This window comes from Halichoeres trimaculatus, unplaced genomic scaffold, assembly GCF_033239565.1.
Source record: "Halichoeres trimaculatus isolate MK-OKI-2021-1 unplaced genomic scaffold, fHalTri1.1 fHalTri1_scaffold_14, whole genome shotgun sequence".
NCBI classification, from domain to species: Eukaryota; Metazoa; Chordata; class Actinopteri; order Labriformes; family Labridae; genus Halichoeres; species Halichoeres trimaculatus.
In genome coordinates this window covers 6,213,388-6,237,441 of record NW_027437192.1, presented here as the reverse complement: position 1 = coordinate 6,237,441, position 24,054 = coordinate 6,213,388, and the positions used below count along the sequence as shown (strand labels likewise).

The 24,054-nt window shown below is 44.9% G+C and overlaps 2 protein-coding genes across 4 annotated transcripts in view; both read right to left on the bottom strand.

Annotated features, from left to right (window-relative positions):
• cica (capicua transcriptional repressor a) overlaps positions 1 to 8,966 on the bottom strand; it is a 50,082-nt gene extending 41,116 nt beyond the window's left edge. For all 3 annotated transcript variants that reach the window (XM_074686927.1, XM_074686928.1, XM_074686929.1), the window contains exons 1-3: positions 8,791 to 8,966; positions 1,146 to 4,813; positions 358 to 634 (exon numbers count right to left, since the gene is read on the bottom strand). In XM_074686927.1, coding sequence (XP_074543028.1) covers positions 358 to 634; positions 1,146 to 4,613 — 3,745 coding nt within the window. In that variant the 5' untranslated portion in view covers positions 4,614 to 4,813; positions 8,791 to 8,966. The remainder of the gene's footprint in view (positions 1 to 357; positions 635 to 1,145; positions 4,814 to 8,790) is intronic.
• A 10,673-nt stretch (positions 8,967 to 19,639) lies between these two features.
• The window catches only part of erf (Ets2 repressor factor), a 56,355-nt gene continuing 51,940 nt past the window's right edge, over positions 19,640 to 24,054 (bottom strand). Inside the window, exons 4-5 of the mRNA XM_074686519.1 lie at positions 23,085 to 23,980; positions 19,640 to 22,974 (exon numbers count right to left, since the gene is read on the bottom strand). Of these exons, the coding sequence (XP_074542620.1) occupies positions 22,336 to 22,974; positions 23,085 to 23,980 (1,535 nt within the window). The 3' untranslated portion in view covers positions 19,640 to 22,335. The remainder of the gene's footprint in view (positions 22,975 to 23,084; positions 23,981 to 24,054) is intronic.

Genomic DNA, 24,054 nt, shown 5'->3' with positions numbered 1-24,054 from the left:
AATTTAACAGAAAATAAAAGTATCTCATCTCAGCAAAAATATGGTATCAGCCTCATAAAAACAGCATGGCTGTTTGTACAAATTTCCAAAATGTTTTAAAAAGCTTTTCCCTGTGAAGAGAAATCAAGAAGTTGAAAATGCCCTCTGAATAAAGTTACTCTTTGCACAGCAAGTAAACAATAGTAATGTGTACGTGAGTCATCGCCATAGCACTCAGATGACACAACTGTAACCCTAGAGAGGTAATGAAAGCAAGAAGTACTAGGCTAGAGTACATAAGCTTCATCTCTTCCTACTACACTAAGAGTGCAGCTCACAGGACTTTGTATATGATGTGAACAAAGCAACATTCCCTACCGGTCCCTGGGCGTCCCATGATGATTTGCTTGCGTGGAGCAGGGTGAGGCGACTCAGCTGGCAGTATGAGCGGCAGAAGGGCAGTTGGGGTTGGGTGGCAGGCTACCGGCTGCGGTAGAGCCCCTCCAGAGATGTCCTGGTGTCCCTCAGGTTTCCTCTCCCTGTCCCTACTCCCAGAGCCAGAGGAGGACAGGACCGAGCCGGATGATGTGGGCAGAGACCCAATGCTAGAGGGGCTGGACAGGGCGGCGTTACCCACCGTGGCTGGGGTCAGGGACTGGGGAGAGAAGGGCGCATTTAAGGCAGAGTGCTGACCAACAGCAACAATGTACTCATGAAATCGTGTAATCATCAGCAGCGTCATAATAATTCTTCACTGCTTTTCAAACACTCATACAATCTTCATTAACTGTGCTTTAATCTTACACCATCTAATTCATGCGAAGAAAGTAAAATGATCATTTTAATGCACTTTATTTGCTATAACTCACTGACTCCAAGCAGAGTCAGAGAAAAAAGAAACATTTCAGGGCCAACTTATGATCCACCGGAGACAGAATTTGCTACTAAAATTGAAGATCTCCTGAAGTATTACTTCAATTCTCTTTGAAAGTTGGAGATTGTCAGTCACTTATAATTATGTCAAAGCTACACAGTTCCCCTTCATGAAATTGTAAACATACTTTTTAGCTAAATAAAATTCAAAACAATAAAATTATCTTTTGTTAAATGATGTTTCAAACTGTGTGTGACTTTAAAACACAACAACAAAACGAAGACTTTCTTACCGAGCTGGAAGTGACCAGGACAAGCGTGGATGTTGGGCTACGCAGGAGTACTCCCCCATTGGTGGTGGCCCCATTGATGGGAACAGGGACCTGCAGGCCCGGGGGAGCTGCGTGTTGGGGTTGGTTGTGCTCTCTGGACCTGCTTCTTTCTCTCCTTCCTAGGGGGCCATCAGAGAACTTGGCCAAGGGGACATCTGGGTTTCGCACAATGACTGGGGAATCACGGAGGGGCACAATCCGTCGTGGAGAAGGTTCCTGTGGAAGTGGGGAGGGAGGAGTAGGAGAGACCAGCATTGGGGGAGGTGTGGAGGCTGCAGAGGATGGTGGTCTGCTGGTGGCGCTTCGAGGCCTGGGAAAGGAGAGGGAGGAAGGAGTTGTGGGCTGACTCTGGGGAGAGAGGACTCTGAAAGCTGCAGGGCTGTGGCCCATTGGTGCATCTCCAACCATCCCTCCACCTAAACCTATGAGCTGCTCAGGTTTGGACTGGTAGTCCTGAACTGCAGGCAGTGGAGGAGGGGGGTGGGAGTCCAGCTTCCTTTTGCTAGGACTCATGGGGACTGTGAAAGTAAGGTTGGTCTGAAATGTAGGCACAATCCCAGAGAGGTGACGTTCTCGATCAGCTCCTGGTGTACCCATCTTGGTGCCGCTGAGCTGGCGAGGGCGGCGTGGGGTAAGAGAGGAGGGAGCAGTAATTGGACTAAAATTGGCTGGGCGAAAGCCAAAGAGCGGAGAGGGTGAGGGTGATGGGGTTGGAGAAAAGGGCGACTGGTTGGAGATGGGGGAAAATGATGGAGTGCCTGAGCGAGAGCCACCCAGAGAGACCAGCATGGTTGCTGCCTCACACTCATCAAAGTCGAAACGGGAGAGGTCCTGGGGGAGCAGAGAGGGAAGGACTAAGCGAGGGCGGGAGTCTCCTCCACGGCTGCTGGCTTCGCTGCTTTCCCGAGACGTCTCGTCCCAGTCAAACTCTGAGCTGGCTCTCCCACCACTCAGTCGGAGGTCAGATGGCGTCAATGTCCCTGTGCTGCTGGCTCCCCCACGTTCCCGGCTGCCTCCGCTGGCTTCCATCTCCTTGGTCCTCATGGAGAGGTGTCTGGAGCAGTATCCTCGGCGCTGAGACTCTTTGGAGCAGCCCTCTCTGGAGCACAGCCTCCTCCACTGCTTGCCGTTAAACTTCTTACGAATGCCTGTTGGTGTGCAGACCACGTCTCCCTTCTTGTACTTTTGCTGGGCAGCTGTTAGTGGGGTGCGGGAACGTGACGAAGCAGAACCAGATCCTGACCCGCTGCCACCTACTCCACCACTGGAAGAACCTCCTCCTGAAGCTTTCTCTAGTCTGGAGGAGGATGGGGTGGAAGAGGAATTAGGAGGAAGAGGGGGGAGCTGAGGGGTGGCGATGACAGCAGCTGCAGCTGCTGCTGATACTGGGTCAAGGCCTAAGAGGACAGGTGAAGGAGGGGGATGGGGGTTCAAGGCCAGGTGTGCAGGGGGAATCCCGATGCCCCGCACCACAGACAGGTGGGGGTTGAGGTAGCCAGGCGGGGGCTTAGAGACAATGTGGCGGTGTTGGGGCACTGCCATTGGTTTGGCCCCGGGTATGACTGCCCCCATTGGGACCATGTTAAAGTGGGACACCTCCATATCTTCTTCGGGGGTGAGTGGCATGTACGGGTGGTGCTGATGTGGGTGCTGTTGTGGCTGCTGTTTCCCGCTGTTCTCCCTTTCTCGCTCTCGTTCCCTGTCTCTATCCTGTTTTCTTTGGAGGTCCCTCTCCCCTTCCCACTCTCGTCCTGGAGCTAAGCTAAGGACTGATGCCGGGGTTACAGGGGACGCAATATTGTGGCCTGATGTAGAGGAGACAGGGACCATGCCTGGGTAGGGGATTCCTCTGCCCAACACTGACCCCACACCAGGAGTCATTCCTTGGCTCAAACGGCAAACCTCCCTCTCCACATCTATCTCCTCCCTGTCTTCCCGCTCCCTTTCTTTTTCCCTGACCCCTTCTTCTCCATCACGACCTGCTCCAGATGGTAGATCCAGGTCCCAAGGTGGCACCAGGAGCCTGAGTGTTTGTCTGGAGACCCAAACTGCCTGAGTAGCACTGGCAGCCCCTCTGCCTCTTTCATCGTCATCCACAGATAGAGTTCTCTCTTCTGACAGGAGGACACGGTAGCAATTGGCCACTGCAGGGTGTGTGTCCACCCGGGTCACCACACCTTCTCTGTACCACTGCCACTGGCCCTCGATGCCCTCCTCATTGCCAAATGGTACACAGACACGAGTGCCAATAGGTATGGGATGGACACCAGGTGGAGGGGCATCAAGGATAATGTCCACCACCCCTGGGGGACTGTCGTGTCGATATGGATAACGGCACAGTGTCTTCTCCCCGTTGAGCTGCACCTCCAGGCTTCCAAATTCACCACTCACCTTTCGGACTACCCCAGCTCGAAACACCAAGTCTAAGCTCCCACCTTCATTCCTCCTTTCTCCCCCTTCTTCATCACTCCTTCTCCTGATCTGGCGGGCAAGGACACGCTGATTTTTCAGCCCTTTGGCAAGGGCGTCAGACAGTGCATCAGGGAGACTAGGGGGTGCATGAATGAGGGCATGTGAGTCGCCGACTACTTCCAAGTCAGCTGAGTGCTCACTGGCAGTGTCTGTTGAGGAGCAGCGGGGTAGGGGGGTGGGCGACACTCGATCTGTATCCCTAACCCCTTCATTTCTTCCGGACCTTTCCCTGTCCCCTCCTAGCGTCAGTGTAGGGGGCCCTGGCGAGCTGTCCTGATGCCCCTCCCTGCTTGTGGTCCTGCTGTGGAAGTCGTCCAACAAGCTCCTACTCTGACTGTTACCATCAGAGTGCGAGACACAGACGTCACTTCCTGAACCTGTCGACCCGTGGTTGATGACCCCACCGCTAAGAGAAAGAGGAGGGGGTGTGCTGGAGGAAGGGTTGCTGTGGTTACCAGTAGTAGATAAGCAGTGTTCAGAGGTATATTTCTTCTTGGGAACTCGAGCCTTAAACGTTGCTGTTTTGCGGCTGGAGGCGGGGTTTGGACTGTTGTTGGCGCTTGGTGTACTACTGTTACTGCAACTGCTACCACCACTGTCGCTGTGGCTGCTACCGCTCAAGGCAGACCTCCCCGATCTGTCATCTGAAGACGGCAACAACTTCCCAGAATCCATCACAAGCGATACTGTCGACTCTGGCAGCCCCTCTCTGTGAAGCTCCTCCCCCGCCAAAGTGCCGCGTGCTCTGACTGGATCAACCAGCGAGGATTCTGAAAGTGAATTAGAGGAAAAGGATGAGGAGGGTGCTCTGTTTTGGGGGGATCTGCTTCTGTCTCTGTTCTCATCTGAGTCCCTCTTCTCCCCTCCTTCTTGGGCATCCCCCGCTCCTCGACGCTTCCCCCCTTTCGCCCGTGTTGAGGGAGGAGAGCGCCGGCCCTGCTTTTTTATCGGCTTCATCTTTTCATCTAGCTTGCTTCCAAACAAGTCTTTTTATTTATTTATCCCAGAGATTCTCTTTGGCGTTCCTCTTTTGCTTTGCCGTGTTTCTGTCTTCCCCCTCTTTCCTCTCTATTTTCCTCCTCTGCCGGGGCCTCTCTCCCTCATCCTTTCTTGTCTTCTTTGCAAGACTTCGGCACTTGCCCACCTTATTTCAGAGACTGTGGAAGAAAGGGAACAGGGAGTGTGGGTTACTCATGTGGAAAACACATTGAGACATGCACAAAGCCTATTCACCACGCAAGATAGCAACTGACTGTATGGCTTTGAAAGAGACGTTGCTAAATTTAAAAATCCATCTATAAAAAAACATCATAATGACATCAAAGTAATCCAAAACAAATGGCCAAAAATGAAAGACTTCTGATCTTGAGCTTCAAGAAAACTACTAAAAAACAGGTAAAGAGTCATTTTAAGAAAGGTATTCCCTCTTAAAAGATGCACCATGGTACTGGAGTAGTAACAAAAATGACTCATCTACAAATTCATTACACATTAATTCATTACATAACAAGATCTACTCACATTACACAAGGCCTGCATCCATACAGGGCACATATTAAAAACAGGAGGCCATATTGTAGGGTAAACAGAAATTAGCCCGACAACACGGTATGGAAATAGTGAGAGGCACTTTGCAATTTGCCCGGACAAGCCTTTCTGCATACACTCCTCTCACACACACTCTCACACACTACTTCTTGGCCGGGGCAGAAGAGGCGGGGGAATTCCTTCTTCGCTCACATACTGAAACCCTCCCTTTCTCTCTCTTGCTGTCTCTATTTCTCTCCCTCTCTCCGTTGCGACCTTTATCTATGTATTTCAAAGCAGATTCAATCCGCCCCTACAAACTCCATTTCCTGTGGAAGACCATTACCTAACTTCCCGTTACTTTATTCCTCCCTCCTTCTCTTTGCTACTATTACACTTTCATTCTTGTGCCATGCCTGCATTCTTTCTTCTCTCTCTCATATTGATTTCTGTCTTTCATCCCATCCTCTCTATCGCTCTTTTTCTCCTATCCTTCCACTTGGTCTCTATCCTGATTTGGTCCTGGATCTTGGCAACCCAGAATAAGCAGTTCCAAATTATTTTCATTTCACACCAGAGTCATTCAGTATCGCTCTTAACCATGCCAGAGTCACTCAGAGTATCTCTTCATTCACAGCTCGGCCTCCCTTTGGAAAGTACAGCAGATTGTTTTTGCTGACTTGTTGAACCTGGGACTGGTGTCATTTAACTGGTTTGTTTGCTGTGTGGCAGTTACGCTCGGGACTTGCCTCAGGTCCTTGCTGCTATGTGCTCTGCCTCCTTTCTTCCAACACAAGCATCTTCACACTGCTACAAGTGCCAGAGAGATGTTAACAGCAAGTGCATAAGAGGGAGAATCCAAACATCCCCTATACAATCTGTCTTTTTTTCTTAAATTTCTCACTCCATCTGTCAAAATGTTCTCGACTGGTGTCTATCATCCACCGCTAGGCATGTCTACTTGTCAGTGACTGTCTGTCAGTTTGCATGTCTGCGTGTCTGTCCCTGTTTCTACATCCTTCCTCCCACCAGTCTCTTTCTCTCTGTCTGCCTGTCTCTTTTCCCTTTTGCTGCCTTCCTGTTTGTCTGTGAAGGCTCGCATTCATTCAGGTCCTTTTAATATCTGCCACATCATATCGTCTAGAGAGAAATCCATTTTCAGAGATGAGTGCTGCCTGTCTCAAGGCCACACACACAGCAAACATCTATGTGATGATAGTTGATAGTGCACACGGAGAGTTAGAGAGCTCACAGCCATCACTGTGCACTATGTAAATCCCTATTTAGGACAGACAGCCGTAGAGCAGCCACCATAAAATTATTTGGCAGCTGGCCTTACTTGGTCACGATAGAGGTATGCTACGTGTGTTTACTCAGTAGTGCACTGTGTACAACAGCTGGTGTCAGAGTCATGGGCCTAATGATAACAGCTTATGGACTACCTGATGCAACTTACACTCCCCTCTTGAAATGCAGAGCAGGGAAGCCCATATGGAAGCTATAGTGGGTGTGGGTCAAAGGTATATATAAAGGACAAGCTGACAAGTTCAATCTTGCATTATTTGCTTAAAAATGTTTACTCTTTTTGTGGAATGACACAAATACATAATAAACATGACTGAAGGCAGAATCAAGCTGATTCAAGTCATGTGAGGTGATAAAACTATGAACGTCTTTCAGCCTGGATTAACTGTCACTGGGAATTACTGTGAGTATTTTGTCAGCTAACTTGATTATGACTGTGCTTTACAAACTTAATGAGTTCTGAAGACAACACAACTTTGGAGAGACATTCAGCTCTTACAGAGTGAAAACTGACCTATCTATTTGGCTTATGTTCCAATCTAGCACTGATATGACCAAGCTAAGGTGCTCTGAGGGCATCTGTTTCGAACAAATAACCTACTAACCACTACTAACTGAAGTACATTTGTCATTAATCTAACTGTAACACAATCTCTGAACCACTTTGAGAACAATATTCTGAATCCTTACTTTATTACATAATTAAAACAAATATATGTACATTATTAATATGTAAACCTGGTAAGACATTACCATTAATACTGACAAATGTAGAATAACACTCACATCTGAATATTACCCAACAACTCGAGCCTTAATATTGTTTGCCAAAAAGTGTTAACACTCTTATAGGTTAACATTAAGCATAGGTAACATAAGGCAGGAGTTGGGAAAAGATAATTGGTTTCTATCCCTTTAGATGCAGAGGTCTTGGTCGTGTATTAATCACTTTTTAACTGCAACAGCACTAAAACAGACTCATTAAAGCTTATTTTAATATTGTGTTTAAAGTCAAGTCAACTTCAGATGATTAAAATGTTTTAAATGAGTAATGCTAATGCATATAGAACTGCTTCTGCATCCCTAATTTCCACATATTCCATATAATTCACCTTACATTACCATGCAATGTCCACAAGTGACCTCTCAGTCCTTTAACATCATGCAGTGTTACTACGCTATTTTTATGTAAGTCTTTTGCCAAGCCCATAAAGTTTAGCTGTAAAAAGTTCTCCTTCCATTAGGATAGCACTGTTTTAAAGTGAATAACAGGATTACACAGCTTTATTCAGACAGGTCAGCAAGTATGAGCATATTGACATTATCATAACCCCAGAGTAGATAACAGCTGTTAACTTTATCTAGACAAGGCCCAAAGCACAAAATGCAAACTACAAGAGGTGATGTCGTCACCTCTGGTTAGGCTGGATAGTACTGTGTATGTGTCAAGCCCTCGTAGTACAGCGATTACTACCAGTTTTACTCCACAACACAGCAGGCCGTGGCGTGCAGCGACCAGGCCTCAACTACACACAAGGCCGCTTGGAAATCCTCTCCTCACTGTCACCGGGAAATAACCGGTTTAACGCACATATTGACCCTTAATACCATGTAATACGGCGCATATTCCCTGTGCTGCATGACTGTGGGAAACGTCCCGAGCAGATGAACACGCTAACTTTGTCTGCCCTTAACAACACAACGACAAACAGCAGATAAAGTGGCTTTTTGGGGCCCATCCGAAAGTGACAGTCGTGTGAAATCGTAGCTGAAGCTGTCTGGATAACTTTCTATTCAGCCATGTCGTCGTTTGCATTATTGTTAACGTGAAACAAGAGGTTGAAACTATCAGTATGTGGCAAGAAAGTAGGCCTCCGAGCCCCTTGAAAACACATTAATTCAAGCAGCCACGTTGATTCATGAGAAAGAGGAAGAAAATATGTCAATGTAGAGAAGAAGAGGAGGACTGACAAGCGAGGAGTTTTCGATTCAACGCACTGAAAAATAACAGTTGTTGTAGGAAGTCCAGCGGCAGTTATGGCGTTGAATTTATTTCTAGTGGAAAAGTTTCAAGCTCACTATGTCTAACCGCACCGCTCCCTTTTTTTCACAGAAGACACCCAATCCGCCCTCTACTCCTCTCCGTAGGCCACCCAGATATCGGAAAATATGCTCATCAGCTCAACTGCTAATACTGTTTATGGCTACAGTAAACATGAACAACGTTAGCAGCTCGGCAAAAAGCACAACAAGCCCCACCGCAGTGCTGCAGGAGAAAGATTTGTGGGCAGCTTATACTCACCAGAGCTAATATAGTACCCCAGAGTGATTCTCTGTTGAGTCCGCAAGGTAAAATAGGGCAGGTTGGAAAGTCGTCCGCAGCTGCCAATTAGCGTCCGTTCATGTTTCTCCGGCAAAGCAACTTAAAAGGAGGAAAAACTACTGCCCTGTACATTCTACACTACAGTCGCAAAATGGTGAATGAAGCCCCAAAGCCTTGACAACCAGCCCGGACGGCCAATAGCGGAGCACGAATGCTTACAGTAGCCAATAGAATCGCACGGAATGGGAGCGGGGGCGGAGCCACGCGTCAAAGTAAATTTGATGGACGGCACGCAGGAGCCAATCACAGTGTGGGAAAACACAGAACAGCTGTTGGGAGAGCGAGACTGGAGCGGCCAATGGGGCTGCTCAGTGGGCATGTCTGTGACTTATACAGGAATGAAATCTTCCTCTCTTTTCTCCCTCTATTCATCCCTTCTTCATTTGTCTGCAAGCATAAAAACAAGCGTAGACAGTCTGTCTATGTTTAAAATCGATCGGAGTCCCCTTCTTAGACCAACATTACTCTGAATATCTTAAAATATTCAAATTGATGTCAATCAATATGTCTCATTAGAGGCTGTCTCATGTTTTATAACTTCAGTCCACACTCATAAAGCAGATATACCAAGAGTTTTTTTTTGTGTTCTGCATATTTTTCTAAAAGGAATCCCCATGTAGTGACCCTCTCATGTGAATCCTTTGATCCACAGGTTGAGTGTAGTTCTAAAAGAGTCCCAAAAAACACCAACTCCCAAATTGTCATGCAGACTCTTTCTCCATCCCTCCTCCCAGCTAATCAGAGGGGGTTTACAAGGCACATCATCCCTAAGTCCCGCCCCTGCAGCCAATCAGAGCAGCAGCTGGAGACTATACGTCACCAGAGCAGGGTGTGATTGGCTGAGAGGCCTGGGGTCTGCAGGCCAATGACCGAGTGATGTGGTGAGGTCATTATGCTTGTTGCCATCAGCTTGGCCAAACAGGAAGAGTGAAACCCCAGAGAGTAAGTTGGTCCAAACGTGGGATTATGGGTTCCTGAGAGAGTGACCCATATACACCGTGGGCCTCCCTGTCTACACACACACACACACACACACACACATTCATACTACATACACACACACATAGCAGGGAGACACAAGCACACAAGCAGGTCCAGGCTGTAATACACTAAAGAATACCTGACAACAGGCTAACAGGCTGAGAAAAATATTGTTAAACATGCATGAATGCACACTCACAAACACACTCATGTGCATGTGCAGCAAAAACACACACAAACAAGCGCACACAAGAAACTCAGTGACATCCCACTGTGATTTCATGATGCACTAAGTGTGTGTGTGTATTCCTGTGTAGCAGTGCGACTTGCTGTTTCTATAGCTTACAGGCACAGATGGCGAGTTTGGTCAATGATGATACAGAGCTGGCTGGTTGCGGCATTGCAGTCTGCTTGGCACACACACACACGCGCACGTACACACACACATGCACACAAGTGGAGCGGGTACACTTCCCATAGCTACACACTACTAGACGCACGCGTAGAATCAGGCACCTACACACACACATAGCAGACGCAGTGGAGTTAGAACATGCCTGGGCGTTACATAAGCTGTACGTGTACTGGAGCACACACACACACACGCACGCACGCGCACACACACAGATACTGCGCCGAGCTCTATGCAAGCACACACACACTTTTGTGTAAGATGTGTACATTATAGAGCCTCTAATACCATGTAAATGTACACATGCACTGTTGCACATACAACAAAGAAAAGTACATGTTTGTTCTGTTTGTTTTTGGTTTGCAGACAATCCTTTCACACGCAGAATTTCTGTGTACACTCTACACATTTCACGTCTCTAACGTGCACCACTTGTGACTCACAAACCTTTTAAAATATACCACAAGCACACGTAGACACACACATGTAGGTTGCAGAGTGAGTGGGATCTCCAGACATCTCCCACACCCCTCACACTGAAGCACTGCAGTGTCTGTCTCCCTCCAACTGACTGCTCATTCAGCGTAGACGAGTGTGTATTCAGAAATGTAGGGCGAGTACAGCGAGCACGCAACTTTGAGGGGTGGCTGGTTTCGTAAGGCACCGTCGAGAGACATTAGAGAGAGGAAGAGACCTGAGATTTCACACTCAGGAAGCTTCAGAAGGAGACTGTGAGGAGTGAAAGTATGGAGATGACTTTGGTGATGAAGGTAGAAGTGGGACAGACAGACTGAGGAGAATTATGAAAGACAGGCTTCTGCTACAAAGAGACAGACATGAATCATGTAAGAGAGAAAATGATGAAGAGGAAAAACAGGAAAAAGAGATAAAAATGTCCACAGAGGTAGACCGAGAGTGACTCTGCTGCAGAAGTCGAGCTGTTTGTGAATGAGTGCCACAAATCCGGCTGGTATTAGCACCTAGAGGCACTTTTCTAAGAATGAGGCGGAGAGCTGCGGCTAAGCCCCCCAATCCCAGTCACTTTACACTAAATGCATTATGGCCACTTAACTGCTAAACAGCTCCAGGGACCTTGCACTGTACCTGACCTAACACTCTAACGCTCTCTAATTCAAGTGAGTGTGTTTAAAAAAGAACAAATGGAGAGTGGGCCAGATGAGTCCAACTCAACTCTTCTCCAGCCTGAACAACAGTTGGAGGTTGAGTAGAAGTGGAGCAGATTAAACCGCCTGAAACTGCTGTGAATAATGACATCAGGGGAGTCACTCATATCTGCATGAGCCAGACTTCTTTTTTAGTCCAAATTCATTTATCTTTTTCTGGGCTGGTCAATCTTTCATGTCCATGTTTGTACAAATTTAATAAACCTCTACCCTTGAGGGACAGCAGTTACTGAGTTCTTTGACCTTATCCAGCTGCAAAATCACTTTTTATTTTCATAACTTCATCTGCTCAGCTGACACATTATCAAGTAAGTGTGTAAATTGTAAATTGACTCATTGTCTCCTGACGCATAGAAGGGGATGAGCAAAGCACACATGTTGCATTCACTTATTCCTGCACACACATTAAGGATGTTATATAAAGTACCAATCAGCACTGGAGCAATTTCACTCAAGGACGGTTTAAACACGCGAAGAGCAGGAGCTCAAATCCAACCCCCAGCTGTTCAAAAGTGAGTCGATCACCTTTACCACTGAACCACAGCTGCTCTGAGAAGTTTGTGATGTGACACTGTGTTGTCAACTTCTAAAAGTTGGTCCTGAAGATGGGGAGTTTGAATTGAACAAATATAATCATCTTCCTTTGTTTGAATTAAATCATTTCTTATTACAGATGACTGCTTTTTCTTTTTTTGTCCAAGATTTGAATCCATCTAAAGCTGTGGAAACAATAAGAGAATTTAATTTAGGTGCTTCAGACACAGTCAAAAGGAGCAGCTAAATTAAAAAACCTGACTTAACTTTAAATGAAATACTTGTCAAATATAATTTCCTACATGCTGCAAATGCTAAGAAGAGTACAGATCTTCAGTTTCCAGTACTTGTTTCACTTCTTTAAGCCTAACAGAGACAGAAAGTGACTGGAAATGCTTAAGTATGTGTGTTGAATAAAGGTAAATAAAAGTCCACCAATAAACTAATGAACTTGGTAATGACAGCATGAAAGCTCTTGTAGTCCAGACCCTTTGTCACCCCCCTCTGGCAGTGAAAAGACTTACACAAAAACTAATAACATGTTGGTAACTTTTGGGGTTTTAAACCATCCCGAGAATTTTGTTTTTTCACGTATCTGCAAGTTTTGCACTAATCTCAGGCACTTTTTGAACAGATGACCATTCTATCCTTAAAAGAAAATTTAGCCATGGGTAAAAACATTAACAATTTATATGCCAAAATAAAAAAATAATGTATCATGAGGTGCAGGTATGGCCTAGAACTTTTGGACACACCCAGGAGGTTAGCCCACAAACAGATGGCTTGACTTTGGATCCAATCTGCAACCCCTTTCCTGCAAATCACTCCCCATTCTCCCCCCGTTTCCTGCTCCATCCACTCTCCTATCCTCTCTGAATTAAGGTGAAAAATGTATATGTATCACTATTTGACTTTATTCTGTTGTCTTCTTAAGAGACAGACTCAAAACCAAGAGCCTCTTACACGTTAGAGATGCCTCAAGGGTTGGTTTATGTAAAAATGTCAATGATATGTTTGTACTCTGGATAAATGTTGAACTTTCCCACCTGTTGCATGTTTACTTTGCTGTACTTGAACCTACCTGACGTGACCTCTACAGCTCTGCTTTGAACTTTTAAAAGAAAAAATATATTTTCCATGGTCCATACAAACAGTAATTATTTTTTTAACATGCTATTATACATTATTTTACTGTTACAATCGTTATATTTGCAATGTTTGAATCATTCTCTATCATTTACAGAGTCAATTATTGTAATGTTATTGATACCATCTTGATTTCCACCTGAAAGCACTTATATTTTACAAGTCTGAAAGAAAGGGGCATCATAAATTAAGTTTAAAAACAAACAAACCTGTTACATCACCTCCACCTCAGGCTCAAAGTATCAGTCAGATGTGATCCAGGTTCCCTCCTCATAGAAACACCCCTGAAAAAAAAATCATGCACAAACTAAGTGATCTAGAGAAAAAGGCACCAGCTGTGACACCTGCGTCTCCACAAACAGCTTCAGTACTGTCCTCACTTCTGCAAGGGGCAGTGACGCCTCTGACTCAGAAGATGGCGCTGTTTCCTGTGACTTGAACGCACCAACCTATCACCAAGAGATTTTCCATGTTCAACTGTGTGTCTTGCTGTGACTTGCAAATAAAGTAAAACACCACACATTATGTTCATTGTCTGAGGAGTAGGATGCTCAAATCAAAGTTTCGTCAATTTTTCTTCACTCTTTGGCTCATATACAAAATGAATCTGAATAACTGTGTTGTTTTTAAACAAGAGAAAAAAGCCTCCCTCATTCTCTCATTCTCTCATCATGTTGAGTCCTCAGTTTGGCTTTGAGATTATCAGTTCACTTTATTACACAAAGACTCGCTGCTTGTCAGATTGATTAACGTAGGATGACCACACATTCGTGAGGCTGAGCGGACGTTCTCTTCTCGTCACACCCACAGATAATAAATCCTTATTACTGAGGAGGCTGCTCTGCCAGCTCACTGAACCACGAGGACAATCTGGATCCAGAAATACACTCACACGCCTGCTGCTGCTGCTGCTAGTGCACAGGTACTCAACTGTCAGGGTGTAATCCTCCACACACACTGACTGAGTTCTGCTTTTACGCTTCAACCCCTTTTATTTTGAAGAGTGTTAAATTAACATACAAATTTATAGAAACTATCAAAAATTAACGATTTATGGCTCTAACAGCTTCTTTATCTCACTTTGTTTTCACATTCAAGGGATTAATTGAGATCATGTAGGTTAAAGAAAGTAGGATGTAAATCTACATAAAACACTTATAGTTCACCTTTTAATAACTGGATCCTTTTCACATGCATTAAAACACCTCAAAATAGAAATGTGACAAATACTAAGAGTGCTAAGAAGGAAAAAAGGTGTGATAATTGAACAATGGGAGTTTTTTTTATAGCAGGAAGAAACCTAACCCTTCAAGACCCTGCATTCCCATGATGTCAGTATTGGATGCTATTAATATTTCAATGTTACTGAAGATCACAAATTTATTATAATTTTTTTATATATATAAATATTTCAAGCGTTCATGCCTCATTTGTAGTTGATGTTGTTAAAAATTTTTATGACATAAATTTACTCATAATTGCCTCTTCATGTCAGAAATTAGTAAAAAAAAAACAGTAGAGCAAAAATGTGACATGTAACATTTTTCAAAAAAATTTTTCAATATGGTTCCCAATTAAAAAGATGCAAAATGAGAAGTTAAGGCAAATATCAAGCTTGAAACAAATTGAAACTCTTAATCAGTGTTTATTTAGACTTACAGGGATCAAATGTATGAATGTTGTTGGCTTACCTGCTAGATTGTTTGACATTAAAACTTTTTGCATCCTTCCTTTGGACTAATCTTTCTCTGAGCTCTTTGCTGCATGCCTTTGCATCTCTTCCTCTCATCTTTACTGTGTTTTAAATCACTGTCAAACAAAGAAAAAAGGTGATTTTAATTTGATTTTCTTAAAAAAACCCTATTATTATTGTATTTACACTGATGTGGATTTTAATTCAGCCAAAACACCCAAGAAAAGAAAATATAACTGCCCAGTCATGGTTTGCAAGCTAATTGTCAAATAATATGTTCATAATAACTGTCCCCAATATATCCCCTTAATAAATGAATAAAAACCACATTGTTTTTTTTTTTTTTTTATCTCGGATGATCAGCAAATGTATTGTCAAATAAAACTTATGTATCTATGTATTTATTGTGGATCTCACCAGGTTATAAGAGCTGGAGGTCCTGTGCTTTCACTGTGACCTGCTGGTGAAAGTGTAGGAGGAGTCCCAGCAGGAGTCCAGCTACAATGCATGATAATTAGCCTTCTGTTGTGATCTGGTTTCTGTCTCAGGCTCTCTGGACTGTGACCTGTGACCTCGTCCCACAGCCCGACAACAATCCCTCTCCGCTTGAGGCCAAACAGCCCGTCAATCAGCCTCCTTTTATCACAGCCTGGTCCCCTGTAAAGATCAGCAGCCGATGAATGCTTCAAACAGATTGAGGGGCTATGGGGAGAGACAGGGAGATGGAGGATCAAAGCTGGCTGTTAATACAACTAAAATTAGCTGCAGGAATTTTATAACAAGAAAAAACATCATTTTTTTTAAAATCAGCAACGTATTGTAAAGTAGGCACTGGTGATTAAGTAGCTGCTGCGTACATAATACAGCTGAAACGTAACTGAACGTTAATTTATGTCTGACAAGAATATCAGTGTTACGGTAAAACATTTTAATGCACCACAAAGTTGGCTGATATTCAAAACAGAGTTTTAAAATAAACAACTGAGTGAATTTTAACATGAAAACCTAGCTTACAGGCATTGATAAACCGAAGCTTGATAAAAAAAAAACCGTTATTACTAACCGTTACATGTTGCAAAAGGTGAAAACAGCGAGAAGTGGCACTTATACACGGTAACAAAAAACAGTTAACCAATTTTTGTTGCCTTACTCCCTTTTTTCTATGTCGTCTCATCCTTAATTTAAAAGTTTAAGTCCAAAAAACAGTATCTGTTTTGGGGTCAAAAAGCCTAAAGTCAAAGCTGGTATTGAGCACGTAATTACAGCTTCGCATCTATCCTAAGGGCTTAAGCTAGGTTGCGCATGCGTACAATACTTGTCACCATGGAAAGCCATAGAATTTGTAAGAGGACGTTTTTGCCGCCATAAAGTATTTTCCTCGAGACCAGCTTCCAGTGAGTTTGTGTAAATGGCATTAAACCTCATTACGAAACATAAAAAAACGTTAAAAATATTGAGTAACTGTGAGATTTTGATGTACATAGCAGCAAGGCTACCTGTTTGCAGTTATTAAGCTGAGCTAACTGTTATTGGGTCTAGATAAATGTTTCAGGTGGGGAGGCATACACCAAACCTGGTATAGTGTTAAAGAATGAATTCAGATAGGTATTTTTATTAGTGTATATTATTTCTCTGTATGTATGAATAAATATGGAAGCCACCACCAAAACTATCTCAGCTCTTCAGACATTAGAGTAAAATCAAGTGTAGGCGGTGATATTTCCAACCATTACCTTCCATAGCAGAGAGGTTTTCCCCTGTACAGTTTTCCACTCGATCCGACAAACAAAACAAGACATATCTGAGTAAATAACCAAGCCATTTAAGTTTCAAATTGTCTCCCGCGCCTTTTCCCTGCCGTAGCAAATCTCGCGAGAGTTTCCGGGAGAGTTTGCAGAGCTGAAGATGTACTTCATTAATGTGACAGTAGGTGGAGGCAGAGGTTCAGAAACACTCGAGGAGAGATCAACTGAAGGATCTCCGCAATAATTTATAATACTCGAGGGGAAAAAAACAGCTAAAATAAATATTTCAATTTGATTATTTTATTTCCCTTACAATGTTTTTTTTTTTTTTTTTTTCATTTTACCAAAAATTTTGAAATACAAATTTAAACATGTCTCCAAATCCATGTGCACAATTCTGGTGCCGGACACAAAAAAAATCTCAAATTGAATAATAAAGGTCAACTTTTTTTCCCCTTCATGATAAAGTTATTAAACTTCTAGCTGATACTTCAGCCAATTCTAGAAATATTAGCGGTCTCTTTCTGATGTTATTATCTTCTGGGTATAGTCAGAGTGAGGAAAGATTAGCATCCGGAGAGATTTGTGTCTTTAATATGTCCCAGATACGCTTCCTCACAGCATCTCAAAGCCAGGGTATTTGGACACAATGACAAAGAAAAAAAACAAAACAAAGTGTTCTGTAATCCAGTTAATTTTAAATTTGAATAAAGTTTCTTCAAGTAATTTGCTCACACAAGGTCAAAGCATTAACGCACGTGGCTAGAGAATTTTAATAAAGGAGATGACTCACTTTATCAAACTGTGATCTTGTGATGTTTTGGTCCAGCCAGCAGTGTTCTCATAACAAAGAATCATTCAAGTGATTCTTGATCTCTCCAATATGAAGATTTGTTGCTGTTTGTCATCTTTGATCGTAAGCTAATTTAGCTGAACAAAACAAGCCCAGAGGATAAGTCATTTCCAAAAAGGAAAATGTTATGATGGAAATTTTTCCACAAGTTGATGAACTTAGCAAACATATTTTTTTAAGCTGTCTCCAATGACAAAAGTCTTTAAAAGACGCAATAAATGTGATTTTAAGTGAGTAAGTTTAAAGTGTTATCATTTTCTGACTCCAGCCCTCTCGTCTGATTAAACCCACAGCAAGAGCTCAGAGAACCTGTGAGGGGGCACAAACAAGAGTCTGATTCAAACCATGAGATGAAGCAGAAGATAAACTCACGTCCTGTATGGAGGAGATTTGCCAGTCTGGTGAGTAATTAAAACTTGCATGTCGGCTGATGTAAAAACTGGAGGTGGGTGGAGCGCTGAGGGTTCATGTTGGAAACAATTAGCAACACAATTAGCAGAGTTCAACTTTAATAATAATGAGTAATGACACTGAAGGAGCGAGATTTCCTCTGCTTGGGAATGCGGGGTTGAAAATAACACAGAAACCAACAGTTACTCATTTCTTTCTGCTTCTGAATAAAAAGGAGAGGGTGAACACCAACACACACCAACCATAAACCATCAAAGCCTTTTTCTGGCGGGCAAAAACAAAATCTATCCCAGGTTTATTGCAAGCTGAAGTGAGAGCGCTTATACCTGCATGACTTTTCTTTCATAAATCATGGCAGGATTTTGACAGATACAAAGCACTTGACATGACTTGAGTCATGAAGCTTTCAGAAGAGAGGCGTGCTGGCAGGACCGGGCGCTGCTGAATATAAAACCACCAGCATGAAAGAACAGAGAGGTCTGACTCAGAGATGCAGGTTCGTAAGTGTGTGTGTGTGTGTGTACAAGTTGTTTTTCCTGAGAAATGATGACTAAACTTAAATTGTCCTCCACGCAACTACAAAGGGCTGCAATTTATGATTGTTTTCATTAGTTATCCATTAATTGCATCACTTTTGTTTCTTTGATGGTTTGTAAATTGCGATGACAATTAAATGTTAGAAAAAGTTTTCTAAAAAGCACAAGGTGACATTTTTCTTTTAACTGATAAGAGCTGGTGAGATGTGACAGCTGGGGAGCATGGGCAGAAATCCTTTTCACTCAGGGTAACATCAAAAAATACAAAAAAGATGTCAAATGATTTCCTCGAAAGAAGCACAAAGACACTGGTTCCATTTTTACCTTTTTTAATGAACCCTGATTATTGTTTAATTACAAATGAAGATGAACAGATAGAAGAGAAACAGAAGTACAGGTGGTTCCTCCAGGATAAAAACAAGGAGCATCCGTCTCTCCTCTGGAGTGACAACTCACCTTCCAGGTGGACAAGAGAGGAGAGACGGAGGCCACCAGAGAGATAAAGAGAGGACATTTCAAATAATACATGGTTAAACAGTACAAAGCTCTTTTTTCTTACAGAATCCTCCAAAATGAAAAATATATATGTACACTACATCAAAAAAAGAAAACAAATGTTTCTTCCCCTGCTGTATATCATGTGGGGATAACATGACCCTCCTCTGTTCCATGGTAACATGGTTATAAAATCATGGTAAATACAAAAAAATCAAAACAAAAGACTGCACTGGAGCCAACGGGGTGAAGTTCATGGGGAAGAGTGCAAAGTGGAAAAATAAAACTCAGAAATCCAGGAATTCATGAAGGAGGGAGCGGGCCGTGGTGAGAGGGTACAAAAGAATAAAAAAAATACTCATGTTAATAATATAATAATTACAAGAGTAACAGTAATATGTCTGAAAAATACAGGAGAAAATGATAAGAATAACGTGAAAGGTTGAAATATCAACCAAACCAGGGAGCAGGTATTCTGCTGTTTTTGTAAAGACAGGTAAGGCAGCACAGGTGTAACGTTCAGGTACAGCTCGGTGTTTGTTTTTTTAACTCCTTTAAGTTCACAAAAGAAATTCTCTGCCAAAAATGAGGTTTGACCTCCTTTAAACAGGCGCTGTATACACAAGTTGATTAGAAGGAGAAACTTAAGGTTTGAAAAGTGCAAGTTTAGGTCACACACACGAGACTGAAGCTGGTTGGAGGAAAAAGTCTGGGGCTAAAAATGCAGACTGAGACTTTTCTGGTTAGTTTTTTATAAGTCTGTAATTCTGTGTGTGTGTGTGTGTGTGTGTGTGTGTGTGTGTGTAAGGCATAACCATAGAAACCACACAGGCACATGGACACAGGGAGCAGTAAGAGCCTGATTATGGGAAGTCCCTTCCTCTCCACAGAGGGTTTGTGATGTCATTTCCTCTGCCTGTGTGTGTACGTGTGTGTGTGTGTGTGTGTATAAATGTGTGTTTAATAGTGTGAGTGCGTAGTTTCTATGGTTTGCCGTCTACTCCAGAGAGACTGCGGGGGCGTCTGATGTCACATGTGATGTCATGTTTCCCTGTATTGTAGCCACAGCAAAGCCTTGCTCTAACCAGGACGGCGTGTGTTTGTGTGTGTGTGTGCATGTGTGTGTGTGTGAGTGTACACGCAGTTCACACAAAGCTGCTCAAGTTCAGAGTCCACGCTCAAACTAAAGTCCGGCTCCTGCACGTCGGTGATCAGAATCAGTCTGCTCTGAGCACACGAGACCAGAAGCGGCAACCCGTTACGACCTGCTCCAGATGTCAGTCCCCGAGTGGCACATAGGTGGGGTCACGGTTTTTGTTGAGACGTAATATAAACAAAAACAGTAATTTAGCTGTCTGTGACTGTGTAAACCCCGCCCATGTGCTACTCGAGGTGTGCTAAAACAAACACGTCTCCTCCAGCTCCGTTTGAGTGTTTCTGCTCATTTCTTCCCCTGAATACACCACGAGTGTTTTTTTATTTTTACATTATAAATATAAAACTCTGACTCCAGTGGGCTTCTGTCACTGCAGCTCAACGGTCAGGAGAAGGCAAGAGTGAGAAGGCAAAGGCTGACTTATACTGGTAATAATAATAATAATATGCCCATTAGAATATATACACATCTTTACCATTAAAAATAGTAGGAGTCTCCTCTGATTCGTATCAAATGACCATATTGAAATATAATATTTGACGTCAGTATATTTGAATAAAATATATATGTGTAGATTTACTTCTTTTGTTTCTCTTTTACAAAAAGCTGAAGGCATGTTGGTTCAGTGTGAGTGATAAAACCTTTCGCTGGGGGTGTTTTGATAAAACTTGTGTTGGCTTTAAAAAAGGCACAATCTTATTTTCTTTGTTCATTAAAACGGGCTTTCTCTTTTTCAACACAATGAAGAAAAGGTGGTCGTAAAAAAAACAACTTGTTTCTTGATATCTCAGTGAAAGTTTGCCTGAGTTAACCTTAATGCTCGACATTCATTACATGGTTCCTGTTCCTCCCGCTACACGCGTCATCGTGCGGTAATCGTCTCTTCCTCGAAGCGTCACATGAACACATTATCAGTCCTCAGATCACTGCAAAATGCCCAAAAAATACTGTCCGAGTTTTTACGAGGCACGAGCATCAGAAAGAACTGAAAAAAAGGAGAAGAAGAGGGGGAATGCAGAAGAGAGCTGTTGTTCTGTGTGTTCGGGGGAGAAAACACGATGATTACCCCTCGAAGATTGTGCGAGCGGGGACGCCCTCTGCATCCTCCAAGCTCTGGGTCCACACACACTCTCTCACACACACCCTGAGACAAGTGTGTGTAATTACAGCCTCGCAAGAGGCTGCTTCCTGGTTTCCTTACAAGTGTGGAGCGAAAAAATCTGGCGCTTTCCGAAGAGACAGATTTTTTTTTTTCTGTACAGAGGAAACCATGTCGTGCTCTCTGGCTTCCAAATGTCAATCAACGCCGTGCGAGCGGACAGAGTTCAACAAAACCCTCGTCTCAGTTTCACTGTTCTCAGGATCTCATGTGAAGTCTTTTTACACTGTAGTGATGAGCTGACCACTCACGAAGCGGCCACATAGTGTCCAAGGAAAGACGGTGATTGGAGAGTTCTTTCTGAGCGCCTCTTTCAAGGACAGAAAAGCTCTTTCTCCGTCTTTAAGATCCTTTCGAGGAAGTTCTCCTCATCTTGCTGCTCTCGCTGCTCTCCGTCTTGTAAACGACTGCGTGGTGATGAGTGCAGACAGAGAGGCACTTCTGTAATCTCTATCCGGGCTGTTCAAAGTGTGTTTTAGTAACTTTAAGATCTATTATGTTAAGAACAAATGGAAGGGGAAACGGAGGAGCGGTGAGGAGGAGGAGGAGGAGGACTCACCGTCTTCAAATGAGTGGGTGAGAAACTGATGATATCTACTGCTGTACAGGTGAGGCTGCCCTTTACACTCAGAGATAAACAAATACTCTTTATCTGAGGGGCACTGCTGGGATGTCAGGTGGTTCCTGGCAGATTTATGGCACAACTGGCACGATGAGAATGAGGCGGTGTTCGAAAGGCAATGTGCAATTCCTAAAAGATGTTTAAAAAAGGTCTGATGTGGGAAATAAAGGGTGCTCTGCTGCTGCTATCACCTTAAAGAGGGGAACACGTGCAAGACGGTGTTTTATCTTGCGATAAATCAGAGGCTACATATCAGCACATCTGTGTTCTAGTGTTAAGTTGACCATAATGCCTATTGGTGACCACGAGAGAGGATGATCATGGAGCGACAAACACCTGATGTTACTCTGGGGAGACTGCTTTAACTGCTCGCAAGAACATCACTTCCTGCAGCTGATCTAAGCCGCACAAGGCATCATGGTCAACGTAAGTCTGTGAAGTTCCCCCAGCAGGAGTCAGAGCCCCGTGTGTGTGTGTGTGTGTGTGTGTGTGTTGTTAAGGTAGAAGCCCCTGTGTGTGTCGATGTGTGTGTGAGACTCAGCAGCCAGTGTTTTCCAGAGACAGCTGCGCCGTAGCTCGCTGCAGCTCTGAGCTCGCTCTGCGCTGGGTTGGAGGCGGTGGCAGCATCAACCCCAAAATAACCCCTCCTCCTCCTCCTCCACCGTTCTCCATCTCCCCTCCTCTCCTCCCTGCCTCCTGTCTCTTCTCCTCCACCTCCTCCTCTCTGTCAGCCCTCACTTTCTTGTCCTCCGCCTCGTCCCTTTCTCCGTCCGCCTCCATCTTCTGGTCCTCGCTCCAGCGGCGCTTGAAGCGCAGTTTGAGCGGGATGCAGCGCGTGCCTCCGGGGCTGATGGGAGCAGTCAGACCAGGCTCGCTCTTCACACCCAGGAGCGGGAAGGCTGGGCCGCCGCTGCCGATGGGAGGAGTGGCGGGAGTCTTGAAGACCTCTTCGTCATCGTCAGGGTCTTCGTCAAGGCTGGCGTGAGAAGGAGCAGAGAGGCCGCTTCTGTCTCCGTTGGCTTGGTGATGGTTGTTGAGCTGGAGGTGATTGTGACGAGCTGTCGGGGTGAAGACGTGACCTTCATCGTCCTCGTCGATGTGATTGGGCTCGTCTTCCTCACTGATGTCAGTCACCTCCACCTCCTCCTCTGACTCGATGTCTGAAATCGGCTCCACCTGGAGGGAGCGAACAGAAACACACATGTTTTAGTGTGAGTAACTGCTGGTAGTTTGTCAAGGTGTGTGTGTTTGTGTGTGTGTGTGTGTGTGTGTGTGGACAGTCTCACCTTGATCTTCGGGGGCCCAGCGTTGTTTAAATGAGCAGACCCTGTGAATGAGGAGGACTGGCCGGAGGAAGAGGAGGATGACGAAGCAGCCAATAAGCTCCCTGATTCTCGCTGTTTGCGCCCCAGCGGAGGCGGCTGCAGTTTGAACTTGAACGGCGACGGGTGCTGCCCCTCCTCCCCGCCTCCTGGCTGCTGGCTGAGCGAATGGGAGAGCGGGAGAGGAGGCGGGCCGTGGAGGTGGTGGGGGGCCGGCTTCTCCAGGGTGGGGCGGTGGGGCTGCGGGATGACGATGTTGGGGTAGTGGAGGAAGGCTCGGGGGCTGAGGTGGTAGTTGTAGACGGACTGGGTGTGGGCCTGCAGGTAGTGCTTCATGTCCTCCGGGTTGAAGGAGAAGTGGGAGCCCAACATGGGGGAGGACAGGGAGGGGGAAGGGGTGTAGGACAGATGGGGGGTGGGGGTCATGGACAGGGCCGGGGACAGAGTAGGGGCCAGGAGGCCTCCAGGGCCAGGCAGGGGGGAGACAGGGAATGGAGACAGAGGCTCTGGGTGGACCCTTGGGGCCGGTCTGGGGAGCCCTGCTGGGTTGGGGCCCCCACCGTAGACCCTGAAAAGAGAATCGTGAGGCAGGCGGGGAGGCAGCAGACCTCTGAAGGCCCTGTCAGGCCCCACGGCGCGCTCGTCAGCCCCCACGGCTTCCTCCAGCTCGGAGTTGGTGGAGGTGCCGTCGCTGCAGTCGCTCACTGAGCCACGGGCCATGCGGCGAGCCACACTGCTGAACATGCCGGGGCTGCGCAGCTCCTCGCTGGAGGAGAGGACGTCTGACGGCGTGGAGGGGGGGAAGCGGAAATGAGTGCCTCCTGTTGGTACTGGAGGGGCGCTCTGAGGGACTCCACGGCCTGTGAGGAGAAATCAGATTCAAATCAATTATATTCAGTTTGTTTTTTTCATCCTCACATATTTTAAATTAAAG